General features: G+C 41.6%; 2 protein-coding genes across 2 annotated transcripts in view; both read left to right on the top strand.

Annotated features, from left to right (window-relative positions):
- notch3 (notch receptor 3) overlaps window positions 1–6,050 on the top strand; it is a 37,843-nt gene extending 31,793 nt beyond the window's left edge. Inside the window, 7 exon segments of the mRNA XM_057344957.1 lie at window positions 105–327; window positions 406–496; window positions 589–757; window positions 863–1,167; window positions 1,272–1,419; window positions 1,510–1,607; window positions 2,263–6,050. Coding sequence (XP_057200940.1) covers window positions 105–327; window positions 406–496; window positions 589–757; window positions 863–1,167; window positions 1,272–1,419; window positions 1,510–1,607; window positions 2,263–3,747 — 2,519 coding nt within the window. The 3' untranslated portion in view covers window positions 3,748–6,050.
- Window positions 6,051–9,682: 3,632 nt separating this feature from the next.
- On the top strand, window positions 9,683–13,234 carry shfl (shiftless antiviral inhibitor of ribosomal frameshifting). Its single transcript, XM_057345953.1, has 10 exons — window positions 9,683–9,808; window positions 10,113–10,254; window positions 10,347–10,396; window positions 11,140–11,178; window positions 11,289–11,342; window positions 11,429–11,470; window positions 11,585–11,740; window positions 11,865–11,968; window positions 12,376–12,533; window positions 12,697–13,234. Exons 1-10 carry the CDS (start codon window positions 9,782–9,784, stop codon window positions 12,906–12,908), a joined length of 984 nt encoding a protein of 327 aa, XP_057201936.1. The 5' UTR covers window positions 9,683–9,781; the 3' UTR covers window positions 12,909–13,234.
- The last annotated feature ends 5,488 nt before the right edge of the window (window positions 13,235–18,722 follow it).

Below are 18,722 nucleotides of genomic sequence, written 5' to 3'. Positions count from 1 at the left end.
TCTGCTGATCTGTCGCCTTCACTCGCTTTCATCCATTTTTGGATCAATCTGAATCACCCTCAAAAAGAAACTTGTTTCTTTTATTAAAAACTCTTCTTTTTTAGCTGAAGTAATAAGTAGCATTGACATTCCTGAATGGGGTAAGCTGCTGCTGGTGGGGGTAGCTGCTCTCTTCTTGATGGTGATCATGTTGGTGGGCATGCTGATTGCACGCCGCAAACGTGAACACAGCACGCTGTGGTTTCCTGAGGGCTTCTTCCTCAAAAAGGAAACGAGCAGTAACAAAAACCGCAGAGAACCCGTGGGTCAGGATTCTCTGGGCATGAAGTGAGTAATTCTATCAACGCTTTTAATAACAATTCTCAGTAAACCAACCAGTACTGATTTGCATTCGTGACTGTGCAGACACATGCCAAAGACGGTAGAAGAGTCTTTACTGGGAGATCACAGTGACCAGTGGATAGATCCAGATTACCCAGAAGCCAAACGACTTAAGGTGAAAACCTTTCGTGTTTGTGATCTTTTTGTGTGATTGTGACAGAACAGCTTGTATTAATGTGTGGATTTTTATATGTGTGTGTGGCACAGGTGGAGGAGCCCAGCATTCTGTCAGATGGTGAGGATGCAGTTGACAGCAGACAATGGACACAGCAACACCTAGCCGCCGCAGACATCCGCATGCCACCTTCAATGGCTCTCACACCACCACAGGGTGAATTTGATAGTGACTGCATGGATGTTAATGTCCGTGGCCCAGGTAACTACTCTTTTTGTCTGTATGCTTCTGGGCTTTACATATACTAAAGAAGCTTGAAGAAACCAATTTCATACATTACAATAATAAATTAATTTATTTCTATAGATGGCTTCACACCACTAATGCTGGCGTCATTCTGTGGCGGTGGGCTGGAGCCAGAGGTGGCAGAAGATGACGACTCTGAAGAATGCTCAGCCAACATCATATCTGACCTCATTTACCAGGGAGCATCGCTTGCCGCACAGACCGACCGCACCGGAGAGACTGCTCTGCACTTGGCTGCACGCTATGCCAGAGCTGACGCGGCTAAAAGGCTTCTGGATGCCGGGGCTGACGCGAACGCACAGGACAACACAGGCCGCTCACCTCTGCATGCAGCTGTAGCCGCTGATGCTCAAGGAGTTTTCCAGGTAGAGTAAACAAGTGAACTAAAGTCACGTTTTTGATCATTATAGATGGTGAGCTGGTGTTGATGTAATGTTAATATTTATGACGAGTCTCCTGTATTCTTCAGATTCTGATCAGGAACCGTGCCACAGACCTGGATGCACGCATGTATGACGGATCCACTGCTTTGATCCTCGCTGCCCGTCTCGCTGTGGAGGGAATGGTGGAAGAGTTGATCACTTGTCATGCTGATGTCAACGCTGTCGATGAACTTGGTAAGTGCAGAGAAGAAAAGATAAAGAATTCCAGCTTTAAATGCGTAGTTGCATTGTTTCTGATGAATCCGTGTTTTCGTTTCTTCGCAGGAAAGTCCGCTTTGCATTGGGCAGCAGCAGTGAATAATGTTGAAGCTACAGTGGCCTTGTTGAAGAATGGAGCGAATAAAGACATGCAGGACCTCAAGGTACGCAATCGTGTCTTATAGACCATTTTACAAGACATAAACAACTCTGTTCCGGATGTACTTCCTGTTTTGTTTTTTAACACTACGCAAGTGTTAGAACGAAATACAACAAACAGAACATTTTTGTAACACAGTTCAAAGTCGTAGGGAAGGAAGGAGGCGGAAACCGGCGAACGTTCAAACACTTTATTCAAAATAAACGAACAATAATCCGGAAGTAAAAAGGCCGGCAGCCACCTCAAGGTAGACTGCCGGCCACACAAACATAAACAAAACTTAACATATGTCCGGGCCCGGTCCTCTCTCGTCGTAAACTCCTGTCGCTCCTCCTTTTATGCTTCTGGAGCTCCTCCATGAGAGATGCGAGACCGTTGTAACGCACAGCTGACACTCATTATCACTCGCGCCACCGGCCTCGCGTCATTCACCCACAGCTCTCGTCCCGCCACCCTCGCCACAATTTTTAACTGTATCATAATTTGTTTCTTGCCTGAAATATCCCTTTAAATTATTATATTTAAGACTAGAAAGAAATACTGAAACTGGAAGTGCTTCTGGACCACTGTTTATGCCTTGCAACATTCTTACAGTTCATATTTTTGGTATATCAACCTGGACCATGTTCTCAATTTTCACAATTATTTAATATCTTTAGGAGGAGACTCCGCTGTTCTTGGCTGCCCGGGAAGGCAGTTGTGAGGCAGTGAAGATGTTGTTGGCTCACTTCGCCAACAGGGAGATAACCGATCACATGGACAGGCTTCCCCGAGATATCGCCCAGGATCGTATGCACCACGATATAGTGCAGCTGCTGGATGAATATAACACAGTGAGAAGCCCACAGGGCCACGCAGGAGCCGCTCACCACCTGTCTGGAGGCCACACAATCTCGCCACTCATGTGCCCTCCCAGCAACTTCCTGCAAGGGCTGAAGAGCACCCCGCAGGGCAAGAAGAACCGACGCCCAGGAGCTAAAGGCATGGGTGGGCAGCACATCACCAGCATGAAAGATTCAGCCAAAAACCGCAACAAACGGCTGACGCTAGACATGCAGAGCGCTCTGCTGGAGAGCTCTGTCACGCTGTCCCCCGTGGACTCGTTGGATTCGCCACGCGGAGGTGCCAGTAACGCCGGCTACATCACTAATCCAACATCGCCAGCCGCCATGCCCTCTCCTGGCCTTTTCCATTCCTCTATGTCAGTACCTAACACTCCCATGGTGCACAGCAGCATAATGGATGGTACCAGCCCTTTCGCCGTTTCCCTAGCTCAGCTGAGTGACCTGAGCGACGGTGGGCTATCCCTGCAGGGCCGCGTGGCCATGCAAGGAGGCGGAGTCAATCAAGGCCCCCACAACTACGTGCTGAATGCTGGCCAGATGAGCCTCAACATGGGCATGGTAAGTCCCGTAAGCGTGCCGTTCGACTGGCACAACCGCATGCCTCCGTCCTCTCAGCCCATGCATGTCAACTTGGTGCATCCAATAAGCAGCCAAGCAGGTATGCTTCCTCAGACGTCTCCCCTGCAACAGAGCGGCATGCTCATGCACCAGCAGCAAGTATTCCACACTGCCCAGCAGTCCATACTGCAACCTACGCCCATCTCCAGCACGCCCTCCATAAGCCCAGTCAAACTGCCCTCTATTGCAGAGCAGCATCCACCACAGCAGCTTCACAGCCACGCCCTCACCAACCCAACCCTCGGCCGCATGTCGTCCACTCCCCCGACCCCGCAGCAGGCGCAGCCACCTCCAGTCTTCTATCAGCCGCAGCAACCGCAGGCTCAGCCCACGCAGGCCCCAGCACCCCCTCAGGCCTCGCAAGCACAGGTCATCCTGTCTCAGGCACCCCCGGCGCAGGCGAGCAGCAGCACAGCGGGCCTGGAGGATTACCCGACGCCACCCTCTCAACACAGCCACACCTTTGCCATGGATGCCACGCCCAAGCATTACCTGCACGTGCCTAGCGAACATCCGTACCTGACCCCCTCTCCGGAGTCTCCAGAACCCTGGTCCAGCCCCTCTCCTCACTGTGTGTCGGATTGGTCTGACTCCACCCCCAGCCCGGCAGTCACAGCTCCCACCCAAACCCAGATTTCGCATGTCCAGGAGTCCAATGGGAAAATGCAGGTATTTGCTTGAGCAGCTCAACGTTTGACCCTAAATGTTTTGTGACTTCCGGAGAGCAGAGGTGACGACTCCTTTTAGGGCTTGTTTTTATACTTACGTGTCAGCCTGTTTCCAAGATTTTAATTGGATTAGGATTGACTGTGTCTTGTCGAGAGGACCGTCTGCCGGTGTGTGCAGAAAGAACGTCAAAGGGAAATTTGTGTTGTCTTAAAAAGAAAAGACAATTTAATGAAGTAAGACATTCTGTCACAGATGGACTTGTTTTTTAATTATAAAAAAGTATATGAAGAAAACCACGTCTTTCATTTCAAAGACTTGGGGACGTTCCTGAAACTAACAAACTTTTTAAAACGTAGATTGAGAGAAAAGTGAAATGTTGAAGGAAATTCCTTTATTTATTGTCTTGTTCTTCCAAACTGCCTTGTGGGTGTTTTTACCCTGTTTTGGTTTCTTTTAGTGACCCCCATAACATATGCCTTACTACTGGGACCCCTGAGGTTTTCTCAGGTTCCCTAATCGCTACTGTTACAAAAGGAGATGCCTGCGATGGCTTAGCTCGACCCCCCCCAAGCCCCCCCCCCTGGTTTCATCAGAAGCAGTGAATGCAGGTGAAAAACACACAAGACGAGATTTTTTTGTGATATTATTTATTTCTGCCATCGTCATGAAAACAGACTTATGTTAAAATGTTCCAATTTGAAATGAGTTTATACATTCTGTAAAAGTATTTGTATGAATGTAGAGGAGCATCTGTGAAGCACTTCAAGGGGAAACGCTTGAGAGACACAAAGAAATCCTTTTTTTACGTTTTATAACAAAAGCGCATATAAGCGCTTTTCTAAACAGGCCAGTGTTTGGGATTTATTCAGTTTTTCAGTGTTTAGTTATTTTTATAGGCCTGAGCTGGCCAATACTCGACCCCTCACCTCTAAGAATCCCTCGGCAAAGGGCATTTACCAGGGGGGTAAATCAGCCAGTCACTGCCTTACGGTCTTGCCTTGTGTACATTTCCTTTAATATTGTTTTTATAACCACGTTTTTTGTTTGTTTGTTTGTTTTTTGAGTTATCTGTACAACACTGATGTTTTAAGCTGTGTTAATAGGCTGCTCTGCATTTCTTCTCTGGTGACCCACATCTCCTTTCCGCAAACATTCCTGATCCAAGCAGTTGCGGAGCTGCTGACTGCTATGCGACTGATCTCACGGTGTTCCTGATCTCTCACAAGCACTTCATTTTAATATCCAACAGCTGCAGCAGACACTCGACCACAAGAAAGTCCAGGTCTTTATGTATCTATGGTGGTGTGGTTGAGATTCAATGTAATTTTATCCTTTAGGTCCAGCATTTTCACGGAGGTCTAATCATATTCCAGCTCGTTTGCTTTGGGTAGTGAGCATATGTCCTGGGCTCTGTGTTGTGTTGGGTACGTGGCTAACGAGGTTGCTAATGGTCTGCTAGCGCTCTGTCACTCCTCAGGGAGGTGTTATATAGCATGCAGTGTTTCTGCATCTTTAGCAGTTCCCACCTCGCCGGCCTAGACGGTGACATCTGTCGTGTCTGGTCAGAAGGAGAGGGAAACACTACTATGTAGTGATGCCCCTGGCTTTCTGCAAAATGTCCGTATGTTAAGCCCTCTTAAATATTCCCAACCGTAACACCTGCATTTGTTGACACGCAGAGATGTTTTTATTTACTATCCTCAAACGTTTATTTCACTACACTATGGCACATTAAATGTTTTTAGCCATACATACATATTTTGTTTTAATGCATATTTAGGACTCCTTTGTCCTAGTGTTCAATTGTGCCTAAACCCATATGTTAAGTGTACAGCTATGAAATAATAATACTTTGCCATGTTTCAAGGTTTGGGAAGGTTTTGGAGCACATGCTGCAGCGTTTTGTTATTCTGCACACATACTAAGCTTAGATAACCCACCATTAGTTTTTCTTTCGTTCATAACCCACCCCATTATACAGTCAGTGCTCCAGAGAGTTTTGAGAAATCCAGTACTTTTGTGTAAATATGTTTTGCCTCGTTTAGGTCTACTTGTTTATGAGAAGTCTTATGTTTCTAAAATGAATATGTACTAAAAAGAACAAAAAGTAAATGTACTTTTTATTAGCGTTATTAAGGTGAGGATGTGACTGTATTGGCATTACTAGAACAGGCATAGATATTTTCTATCTTCATTATTAATTTCCTATACTTGTTTAAAAGTAGTTTAAACTCATTGTATATAAACAGCTTTTCACAGTTTCTTTCTACAAAGTTGTAAAATATGTTACTTCTAATAAAGCAGTAGGAACTACATTCCACAAATGTTTTGTTATTTATCTCTCCTGTTTTATTTTCCATGTATTCTTTTTCTTATCCAAACAGGGCTTTTTATCAAAGAATGAGTGGACCTCAGCTGAACTGCAGAAAAACACTACATCAACACAACTTAAAACAAAGTTCAGCAAGGGAATATGCAACCTATAGATGGTTTTAGCAGTAACAACATAAAGAAACGTTATGTGGCCCAAACTTAAATTAGACATCACCTCTGCAAAGAATCAGTAACTGTTCACTCTAAAAACTTTAACTGATTTTACGTGAAACAATTTACACTCCAAGAAAATGTAAGTAAGTAAATCTGAGTAAAATTAGAATTTACCAAAAATATTAAGTGTACATTAAAAATGTAATTTGTTAACTAAATTCTTTTAATAAATAAACTTAAATAATATATGTACATTTTTGAGAAATTAACTGTTGGATTTGAAATTATTTTTTAATATGTCCCATAAAAAATCACTTAAATGATTTTTAAAGATATTTAATACAGATGTTTATTTTTGTGATATCTACTAAGCCATCTGAAATATTTTTTAGAGTGTGGTTTCAATTTCATTTAATACAGTTGATATGAAATAAAATATGAATGTACATTATTATTCATGTAAATTAAATGTAAAATAAATTGTTCTATTATAACCAAACACAAACCAGAATTTAACTTTGGGCCAGGTGCGTACATCTGATGAAACCATCTATAATACATATATGTATGAGTGAAAGGGTATTATGAGTGCTATAACAGGTAACCATTCCAGTTTGTGACAGTTTATATTCAAAACAAATGTTATATCTTTTGTTAGCTAGCAAGTGTTTAAACTGGAATACACTACAAGACTTTTAAAATCTGAACAGATTTTTTTTAACTTGACATCATACACTTGCAGACTTTTTGAAAGTTTCAGATAGAAACACACTAACTGATCAAATCTGCAGACTGGCACAGACTTTCTACAACAAGTCCAGACTGAAAATCTGGGCAAAATCTGAGCAAAAGTCTTGTAGTGTATTTTAGCCTTGACCCCACCCAAATAAGAAATGTCTTGTCAAAGGTTTCGATTTATAGTAAGAGAAAACAATTGAATTCAAAGTTTTACTTTAATTTAAACAGTGCCTTTATTTTAAGTTCAATCAAATTGGCTACTTGAAATCAAAATTATTGAATTTAAATTAAATAAATTTATAAAGTGAAGTTGAAATTGGTTAAACTTTTAAGTTATATGAAATGTAACTAGATTTAATATAATAAGATCAGTGATAATGGATCAGTTTAATATAATTTAAATATACTGTAAAGCCAATTGAATATAACTTAACAGTTTAAGTCTAGTTTTTAGGTTAATTGAAATAGGTGTGTTTCCATTACTGAGGATCAATAGACTTAATTAATGACATGCTTTGTTAAACTAGAAACACCATAATAGTCCCAGAAACCGAGGAAATCTATATCTAAAAACACCCATAAAGTAACACATTTGTCAAATCAAACATATTTGTTTGTGGTACCTCAAATGTCTTTGAAAAAATGTGAGAGTATTTACATTTTGGGTTGGAAAACGCGTACCCACCATTGACCTATCCACTCGTGTATGAAATTGCCACTGAAATTCTATAACTGTGGGAGGTTGGAAGTTTCCCTCCATTTTGCTGTGGTCTCACTAGACATTTCGTTCCACTGACTTTCAATCATTCACAAGCGAATGCTGCAGACAGGAAACGCAAACAAATGCAAGGGAGTTTCGCATTTCAGTGTGTTCAAGTTTGGTGAACTATGGTAACCTCTGAATTAATATCTGGTGAGACGTCTGAGTTGTTGACCCTTTTCTCCTCAAGCGCATGAATAATCCTCAGACTGGCATTTAACATACAGTCACGTAGGAAGATGAGGCTGCATACTGTATGTGATTATAAAAATCAGTTCTGAAAAAGTAAGTATAATGTAGCAAACAGTGAAGATTATCTCTCATTTGCACTGCTCTTAGTATGCGACGAGATATGCAATGTTACGAAGACCCTGGTAACAAAGGCCCAATCCCACACATTCCTGCATTACTTATTTCACAGACGAGTGTTAATGATGTTAAACACAACACACTATTTTAATTAAAGCTGAACCCCAGCTGTATACGGTGCATGCTGGGATTTAGGGGTTGGAAGTCCCAGGACAAACTTTGGGACACAAACAAAAACAGGGAGAAATGGACAGTTTACTGTTTGATTATAATTTTGTTGGTAAGATTTAGTGACTGAAAAAACTATTTTTATTGAGGTTTTATATTCTGGTACATCTACTTGATATGACATGATATGATATTTCTTCAAAATGCGTTTTTAATAAAATAAGTCTCATCATTTTCTTTAGTATTTTATTAATACATTGGATATTTTTGCATGCTTATTTGTAAATGCCTTCTAGAAGGACGAAAGTATTGGAGCGCCCCCTTCTAATAAACAGGTTTGAGTACTTTAGATATTTAGATATAAGTACAAATCTTCATGCTACAGCATATATACTGTAGATATTCTAGAATCTAGAGAATTGTGCATGCAGTTTTATAGCAAGAGTTCATGCAGGACCCTTTTCTATTCCAATTTGGTTGAACGGACAGCCACCGCCAAACCAATCCCATAGGAGCATCTTTGAGATAACCTGTGTAAAATCACAACAGTGATATATTTACACAAACAGACATATTTACACAAAACACTAAACATAGGCAGTGTTATCTCTACCATGATTGATTTTTCAGTTTAGAAAAACAGTATGAAGACTATATTTCTCGTTGCAACATGTTGCATGTCCATTTTACACATAGGCTATTAAAGTAAAGTGGGAAGTGTGGCCCATATGCTTTACTTGTATAACACGTAAAGACAATAATAAATGTACAGATTATTCTGAAGGGATTTTCAGATTAAATCCTAATCTGATTTTCTCACCACGGGAGCGCGCTTCACATGCACGTTTCTGTTAGGTGCACTCGCGCGGTCCGATGAGGATGCAATTCCCCATCAACGCCACATGACGTGTTGTTTCATAAAGCTTTGACTACTTTAGTAAGCAATCATTTAGAAAGTGAAAAGACACTGCATGAAAATCACAAGTGGTACAGACGTATACACAGTGTCTACACCTGAGAATGTTTTGGATGCAACATCAAATATGATATGCACTGAAATGCAACTGTCCTATGCTGCATGTACGAACCTGAGTGTTGATCTTGTCGTTGATAAACAACCTATGTTTTTTCTGGACTGTGTTAGTCCTTCAGGAAAGTTGCGCTGTGAAAACTGGGTGTGTTGCAGATGTCCCGTGTGTGCCCGTAATAATAATAATAATAATTAGTTATGATTGTGAATAATAATACTTATTATTATTATTATTATTATTATTATACAGCAGCAGCAGCAGCAGCAACAACAATTATATTAATAATAATAATAATAATAATAATAATAATAAGCATTTATATAGAATCGTTTAAAAAGTCTCTACCTGTTCTGAAATGTAAGTCAAATGTCCTCTTTTTGTTCGTCCTCAATGTGTAGCGGTACTATGGCGACCTCTAGGGGTGATGTTAAGGTATTTTCGATTAAACTGAAAGTAAAAAAACAAAATAACAGACCAGGAAAACGGTGCCACACTTAAGGCGCTAGCACTATTCTAAGTAATACCTACTACAGAAACAACGTACGAGTCCGAGATGAACACAATGCATGAAGAAGTAGAGGTATGTGCTTATTTTTCACTTAAACAGTCAACACAAAACCTATTACATTTTATTTATGATATGATTGTATTGACATGGTAATAACGGAAGTAGAACAATACAATTTTACTTAACATTATCGAAGGCTTGTTATTATTTTATTTAAAACTGAATTATGTGCACAACTGCTTTTGTCTAACTCGTATAGCCTATATAGTAAAAACACGAGCAGTTAAACCAATTTTTATATCACACTTATCTTGAATTTGACACTAATTTGTTGTTATTATTACACTAATGCATTTTGTTTTGCGTTTTGACTTAGTTGGAGAAAAGTGTAAGGCGACTGAGAGAGAAATTTCATGGATTTATTGACATTGACAAGGCTGTTTTACTCATGCGACGCTACATGAACGATCATCAAATGGTGGCAAAATGGGTCGCCCTGATGGCCAATGCTGACAGGGGTAAAGTGCAAACAGTTCAAAGACTCGTGTCATTTACAAACTACTGTTATTTTACTGTCATTTTTATCGTGTATGTTTGGAATTATTTGTAGACCTGGATGACGAGGAGCGAAACACGCTGAAAAATGACCCTGTTGTTAAGGTATGGGGACTGGGGAGTTGACATGCAATGCAAATTTATGGAAAACCTGCATTTTATGGCTCCTGTTATTTGTCCAAATACTTTATGAGATCACTTCATATGCTACAATGAAGCCATAATGAAAATATAGTTTGTTAGGGCAGGTACATGAGGGCCAGATCGAAAATATTTTCAATAGTCATTCTTAAGGTCATATGGCGCGAACACGTGTTTTTCTGTGTTTTTGGTGTGTTATAAGTTGCCCGTGCATGTATTAGACACGTAAAATTGCAAAAATGAAAGTGTGGGAACAAAAGATGCGCAAGTAAGATGGGCGTACCTGTCAGTACAATTGCTTTGGAACCTGATGTTCCAAATATGGTAATAGGCGTTACTTTTCCGTCACACGCTTGCAGTATTCGACCAATCACTACGCACTGGTTAACTGGCCAATCATAGCACACCTCGCTTTTCAGAGTGATGAGCTTTGTAAAAAATCAGCACGTTTTAGAGAGGCGGGGCAAAGAGGAGATACAAACATGCACGGTATGTGGAAAATACAACGTTTTTGAACCTTAAATCGTGTAAACACACATAGCATTACATCTAAAACAAACAATAATATTAATTTGACCCCTTTAAGAAACGTGCTGTTAGTTATTAGAAAAAGTCATAGTTAACACAATGAAAGTGCACACATGCTTGGGCAACAGTACATAGGCTACTACTGTATTTCCTGTTCACAATTTTCTAAACTTTCACAGAATGTGGTTATGAAACTCAAGGCTGATGAAAGACAACAGGTAAAATCCATTTCCATTGTTTATTCCCTCTGCTTTACAAAAAAAGAAAGAAAGAACCGATTGCTTGTTTGCAATTGTGTAAAAGTGACAGTCAATGTTTAAAACAATAGGAAGAACACCCCACCAAGACATCTGGATCCAGTGCTGCCAGTTCTTCAGCAAAGGTAAAGAGGTGTTTTTGTATTTAGGTGAGGATTTTCAGGGTCAACTACATCATATTGCATTGATTCTATCTTAACTTCCCCTCCAGCCCAAGGCAAAGAAAAAAACAAATGAGGACAAACATTTAGTGGTTAGTTGCTTTGCATTCTCTGCTTATAAATTAAACCATTTAAATCTCACATTCCGTACTGAGGAGCTGTAATATGGTAAAGAGTGTGGACTAACATGCATTGACATGCTACAGGAGCTTGGCGAGCATCTACAAGCTTTGCCGTTAACAATGGAAAACAAACGTATGTTCGACCAGGCGCAGGAAAATCAGATCCCTGCCATCACACATCAGTTTGCCTGTCAGTCATGTGACAGGGAATGGTGGCGACGTGTCCCACAGAGGAAAAGAGTAAGACACTCGACCACACCTTAGGCTCACATTCAGTGACTCATCACTGTAAACTCACATGCTACTGGAAATATGTAAAGAAAATTGTGTGCATGGTGTATTTCAGAAAATTGCCTTGTTTTAGGTGTCTCGCTGTCGACGGTGCAAAACGAAGTATGACCCCGTACCGCCCGACAAAATGTGGGGCATTGCAGAGTTTCACTGTCCAAACTGCACTCGTTCTTTTATGTAAGATGTTAACTTTATGCTTTTTTAAAATGTTGAATAGAGATTTACATTAAAGTGATAGTTCACCCAAAAATGAAAATGTCTGTCATAATTTACTCATCCTCCTGCCATTTCAAACATGTATGACTTTCTTTCTTCTGCAGAACACAAAAGAAGATGTTTTGAAGAATGTTGTTATCTGGCCCCCATTGACTTTGTGTCCATACGATAGAAGTGAATGAGGGCCAGTGCTGTTGTGCTGAATGGGGGCCAGCTGCCAAATTTCTTCAAAATATCTTCTTTGTGTTCTGCAGAAGAAAGAAAGTCATACATGTTTAAAATGACATGGGGGTGAGTAAATGATGACAGAGTTTTTATTTTTGGGTGAACTATCCCTTTAACATTTCACATTAATATTTCTTCACAAGGGGCTTCGGTCGGATGGATGGACGTTCTCCTTGTTATGGCTGTCGTTCAGCCATATTCCCAACAAGGATTTTGCCACCAAAGAGGAGAGCGATGATGCCTGGAGTCAGAAGAAAGAATCAGCACAGTTGCCTGGCTGAAGACTGTTTTAACAGAATGGGTAATGTGATGCTCGCAATGAGCACTAGAGGGCACTGTGCCTTGTGTATTTTTGACCAGTGTACAGTAGCTGAAGTGTCTCGTTTTAAAACATTCACATTTTAAGCAGTATAACTAGGGTTGTATGAACCTAACTTGTCACTTGGCATGTCTGTACCACCCAGAGCCCCATGTACCTGGTACCGAATGTGTGCACCCTCGTAGCAGACAGAAGAACCGGAAGCCGCGGGTGGTGTACCCCAGCCCTGCTCACATTAGCAGCGGATCCACTGTAAACACCTGCCTGAGTCAAGGCAGTCTGCTGGAGAGCATCAATGAGCTGATTCTGGATGACATTGAAGAGGAATCTGATGAAGAGTCTGATATCAGCAGCTGAGACAGCAAAGAAAAAAACATTTGAACTGTGTGAGAGCGCAGATGGCTCTAGCTATATGCAACGGTGATTTCAAACATCAATGCAATGCAAAATATCAGAAATACATAATAAAAAGTCAGAAATACAAAATTCCCTTAAACAACACCATGAAAGAAAGGCAATTTTTACAAATAAACTTAATTATACATTCTCCTTTTCATATTTTTACTGATGTAGCTTCTGTACAACATGAGCTTGCTCTTGTATCTTGGCAGTGGAAAACTTTTCTTCACTTTTGTATAATAAATATCTTGTTCCTCTTTCACCGAATAAAAAGCATATAATGATTCAACTTCCAAGACCGCATGTGACCAAGAATGCTATCAATATAACATGGGAAGACCTGCTTGCAGTGCACTGGCCAAACACGCATGTTTAAATGTTTCTGGTGGATGTTTGAATTATTTCTAAATGAATTGGTCAATTCCAGGGTTGGTGTGACATTTTCAGTCAATACTTGAAATATAAACGTTCAGAGAATTTGTTTATTACAAGAATATCGAACCCTCTGTTTATAATTTCCCAAACCCCTGTTGATTTTAGTTGATTTAGATTTTAGTCCGAAAAATATATGCACAAGTTTTCTATTTAAAGAAAGGCAAATATATATGTATTATGTATGGATGTTACAAAAAAGTAACTTGTCAATTTCTGTCAAACCTTACTTGTAATAAACACTAGCTTCCGTTAAAAGAGCGAGCCCTTATTAAATGGATAAAGTGAAAAATCTTGCGTTAAGCGTTTCTTCTCCATAGAAGGAAGCAGCTTAACGTACCAAAACAACAACCACGGAAAACCAAAATAAAAATACATTTGTTTATCACTGATATCAAACATAAACATGATAACAGAAAAGTTTTATGTTCTCAGTTTGTTGCTGCCTTGAGCCATGTTATGTGGTTTCTTTATAATGAACTTCTTTGAAGAACAAGCTTAACGTGAGACTTTTCTTATCCCTGGAACAAGTGCTTGTTAGTGTTTATTACAATTACGGTTTAATAGAAATTTGGTTTAACGTGGTGGTCGTTGTGATTTGTCTATTGACATTAATAAATGGGCCCACCCAGGAATACTTCCAGAAACCACTGTCGGGTAAACACAATCGCCGTGCCATCTGCAGATGCCAACTAAAGCTCTACCATTCAAAAAGGAAGCTAAATGTGAACATGGTCCAGAAACGACGTCGTGTCCTGTGGGCCAAGGCTCATTTTAAATGGACGGTTTCAAAGTGGAAAAGTGTTCTATGGTTATACAGTACAAGTCCAAATTTGACATTCTTGTTGGAAATCACAGACGCCGTGTCCTCTGGGCTAAATAGGAGGGATAACTTCCAGCGTGTTATAAGCGTTCAGTTCAACAGCCAGCAACTCTGATGGTAAAGGGTGCATGCGGCATGGGCAGCTTGCATATTTGGCACTATGAATGCTGAAACGTACTGTATTTAAAGGTTTTAGATGACAACTCTTTCAGGGAAGGCCTTGTGTATTTTAGCAGGACAATACAAAACCACATACTGCACGTATTACAACAGCATGACTTCGTTGTAGAAGAGTCCGGGTGCTGAATTGACCTGCCTGCAGTCAAGATCTTTCACCTACAGAGAACATTTGGCACGTCAATACACAAAAAATATGCCAAAGAGGACCACAAACTCTTCAGCAGCTGGAAACGATATCAGGCAAGAATGGTACCAAATTCTAATAACGAATCTCTACTAACCCTGATGCTCAGACGTCTTCAAACTGTTTTGAAAAGAAGAGGAGAAGCTACACCATGGTAAACATGCCCCCGTCTCAACTATTTTGAGACCTGTAGCAGGCATCAAATTTGAAATGAGCTCATATTTCTCAGTTTAAATATTTGTTATGATCTATTGTGACTAAAATATTGGCTCATTTGATTTCAAAGCAAAAGTTAAACATTAAATAGGTTTCTAAGCAATTTCCATTTATTACAGGTCATTCAAAGGGATTAATGTCGAGATGGGCATGCAGTGCCACACCCCTGCCAACAAGATGGCACTTCCTGTGGATTCTTTGTCCTAAAAGCAAGCAACTGGCCTGATTACTGATTAGGTTTTGGAATGTTCCTAATGAATAGCAAAAAACTTCTCAAAGTCCAGTGTCCAGTGTTTAATGCACTGACCACATTCACCACTCACTGAATAAGAAATCAGTTATATACTCAACACCATTTATATATGTGCATAGTGTATTTTTACTTAGACTAATGATCAATAATAAACTGCACATCTTTGTATCAGCTGAGATCTCTGATCCATGACAGCTGTTTGTTCTAGGACAGGGGTGCCAAACTTAATTCCTGGAGGGCCGCAGCTCTGGACAGTGAGGGCATTTTCCAAACGGAAGTGAGCATCGCTATGCCCTAGTCATGTCGAAGTGCTGAGCCCTTGAAGTGAAACCTTTGAAGCGTGTAGGGCATTGTGACGAGGGAGGCGGGACGAGAGCCGTGAGGGAATGACGCGAGTGATGATGGTGCGAGTGATGATGAGTGTCAGCTGTGCGTTACAGCGGTCTCGCATCTCTCACGGAGGAGCTCCGTGTATAAGAGAAGGAGCGACAGGAAGGTACGACGAGAGAGGACAAGACCTGAACATTGTGTGTTTTAGTTATGTTTGTGTAGCCGGCAGTCGACCGTGAGGTGGCTCCCGGCCCTTTACTTTCGTTTTGTTGTTTGTTTATTTGATTAAAAGTTTATTTAATGTTCCCCGGTTCCCTCCTCCTTCCTTCCTTACTTTGAACTTGTTACAGGCATTACTGTCTTCACAAAGGGAATGACTGGCCAAATAATGGCCCTGTACCAAATGGCACACTCCAGTCTTGTGGACCTACTCTGAGTCCACACTTGGTGACGTCAGGAAGTGCAGACCTATAGGGCACCACGAGTCCACATGGGACATGGGAGAGCATTTTTTGGAACAGACTTGAGGTTGTCATGCCATTGTTGTTATTTACAGGACATTAGTTCCAGTTTCATAGTTCTGTATTTCATGTGCTGATCGTGCCACCTGAGTAGTAGACCTGTTTATAATGCAACTGCTTGTGTAAATGTATTTATTTACAATATGTGCATAATGTGTTCTTATGTTGTCACTTAACATGTCTGTATAATACAGAAGCTGTGTTGTTCTGCTTTACATAGCCCAGACTATTAAATATAAGCTTTTTACCTTAAGTAAGAAAACGCATTGCATTAAAAGTTTTGTATACTTTAATAGTTGGCTTAATAAGAAATAAGTAAGCAATAATAAAAATATATATATTTTAATTTTGAGTTTTATCGAAACATACATTTAAAAATGATCTGTCATGTTTAGGCATGTCTGACATCCACGACACTCCTCACATCCGTTCTGTGATTGGGCGCTCGCAAGGATTCCTGGGTAGGGGACTTCAGTGGAGTCTGCGTCAATGCGGGCTTCGCCGAAGACCGCATAATAACGCCATAATCGAGGGCACAAAGGAGGCGCTCGCGAGCAGACTTCTGAGACAAATGACAAAAAGACAAATGGGACAACCTACGGACTCGTAGACTTGGCGAGAACGCGCAATTTAAGTCCACGAGACCGCAAGTGCGCCATTTGGGACAGGGCCGTTACATTGACAACGTCGCATGTGCGCTCTAAATCCAGCGCTTGTTTGTTGAAAATAAACAATAGGCCTATTTTTAATATTTCTTGTAGAATATTATGTAATTATGTCTTATTTCACCTTGTTTTTTACTCCACTTGGTATTACAGTTTTTCTCGATTGCTTAAACACATTTCTTGAAATTATGCCTCGTATTCTCAAAACAGTGAACACAAATCCATAACGTCTCACCCAATTCTCCAAACATCCTATTTTCAGGTCAAAATGAAGCTCTCTTCTCTAAACCATTCAAACTTGCTGAAAAACCAAACTTTTCCCCCAGATATGACACACAAGCCCTCAAAAACACCCACACTGCAACATAGTCTTAAACACTGGTGAGATAAATTCAAAACACTGTTATTAAAATCTCTTTGTGGGATTTAAGAATAGTTTGACAGATTAGTGTTTATTAGAATATACAACATAAAAGAGTGCACATAGAGCAAAGTACAAGAATGAGCTTTAGGAAAAAATAAAAATAAAACATTACACTATTGGAAAGTAGATGAAGATGATCTTACAAGACAAGAGAAGTTCAAAAACCAAAGAACAATTTAAACTGGTCATGCAACACAATTCAGTACACATCTGCACAAATAACATTTACAGCCAGGCATTCAGATGCGTTTATCCAAAGCGACTTCACGAGTTCGCCTAAGCAAATAATAATAATGCTGGCAGGAAAATGCTGATAGCAGGGGTAGGTAAAATATGTGTATTTGGCGTGCTGTCCAGGGGGCGGGCTCCGAGCTCGCCGATTCATTCCGACCCCGGAACACTCTCCCCCTGATGGGGGCGAGTGCGCCGAGCTCGGAAATGGCCCGAACCCAGAGCTCACCCCAAAAAACGCAGAATAAACGCTGGACAGCAGCCGGGTAGCACATGCTCCCCCCAAATAGCGAGAATTGAGGCTTCCTGGGTGATGGCTTGCGTCCGCCGTGGGGCTTGTGGGTTGTGCAAACCCTGATGGTGCGATGCTGCTGTGGTCTCCGGATGTGTGGGGATCCTGTGAGTTGGGAGTCTGCTGCGGTCGTGGTTTTAGGACTGGCTTTGCGTGGCGGCTAAGTTGGTGATATAGGAGCTGCTGGAGCGTGGGGATGGAAAATTGCTGTGAGCTCTTGCGGAGTGGATGGCGCTGAGTGGGTGGTGATGTGTATTCCCACTAGTCTTCCTGAAGCGTGATGGGTGATGTTGCTTTGGTGATCTTGAGTTCTGGAAATTGGTTTGCTGTGGCAAAGCACGAGATGGAAACACGGGAACCTGCGGGGACGTTCGCTGTGACGATGCTGACTTCTGGGGGCTATGAGGGGTCTGCTGCGGCAGAGTAAGGGACGAAGCACAGGCCCCTGTGGGGCGATCGCTGCGGCGATGCTGGCTTCGCGGGCTATGAGGGGGTCTGCTGCGGCAGAGTAAGGGACGAAGCACGGGCCCCTGATTGGCGATCGCTGCGGCGATACTGGCTTCGGGGGCTATAAGGGGGTCTGCTGCGGCAGAGTAAGGAAGAGGCACTGGCCCCTGATTGGTGATCGCTGCGGCGATACTGGCTTTTGTAAAATTGGTGTCTGCTGCGGCAGAGCACGAGTTGTAAGCTCGGGCCCCTGCGGAGGCGGTCGCTGCGGCGATACTGGCTTCTGTAGAATTGGTGTCTGCTGCGGCAGAGCACGAGTTGGAAGCTCGGGCCCCTGCGGGGGCGGTCGCTGCGGCGATACTGGCTTCTGTAGAATTGGTGTCTGCTGCGGCAGGAGAGTTCGCTGCGCAGGAGAATCCTGAGCGGTAGGGCTGTCGTTGGCGACTGATGTCGGTGTCTCTGACATGTTGCAATGTTGCATTACTGTAGAGAAGGTGCAGGTAAGAATTCTGGTATTATTTATGCGGAGGCTCGCTTGAGCTGATAGGGTGAAAATCGTGATTGCTGGTAGCGAACCAGCCGAGTTTGATTATGAGCTCCGGCTCCACCTGAACTTTGTTAACGAAACTCGTTTGGATAGATGACGTGGTTGCCAATGGTGAACCGGCCGAGTTTGATTATGTGCTCCGGCTTCTCCGAACTTTGTTAATAAAACATCATTTACAGAGAAGATAGGAATAGCAAAACAGTGAGGCGATATTTGTCAATAGGAGG

The sequence above is a fragment of the Triplophysa rosa genome, linkage group LG11 (genome assembly GCF_024868665.1).
Source record: "Triplophysa rosa linkage group LG11, Trosa_1v2, whole genome shotgun sequence".
Lineage (NCBI taxonomy): Eukaryota > Metazoa > Chordata > Actinopteri > Cypriniformes > Nemacheilidae > Triplophysa > Triplophysa rosa.
The sequence above is the reverse complement of the archived record's forward strand: the minus strand, read 5'-3'. Positions and strand labels throughout refer to the sequence as shown.

What these genes read in the sequence shown, in the direction of transcription:
- shfl (XM_057345953.1), top strand. Translation starts at nt 9,782, where the DNA reads ATGAACACAATGCATGAAGAAGTAGAG. An exon ending in AGGCTGATGAAAGACAACAG is followed by an intron (nt 11,179 to 11,288) that starts GTAAAATCCATT and finishes TTAAAACAATAG; the next exon opens with GAAGAACACCCCACCAAGAC. An exon ending in GTGTCCCACAGAGGAAAAGA is followed by an intron (nt 11,741 to 11,864) that starts GTAAGACACTCG and finishes GCCTTGTTTTAG; the next exon opens with GTGTCTCGCTGTCGACGGTG.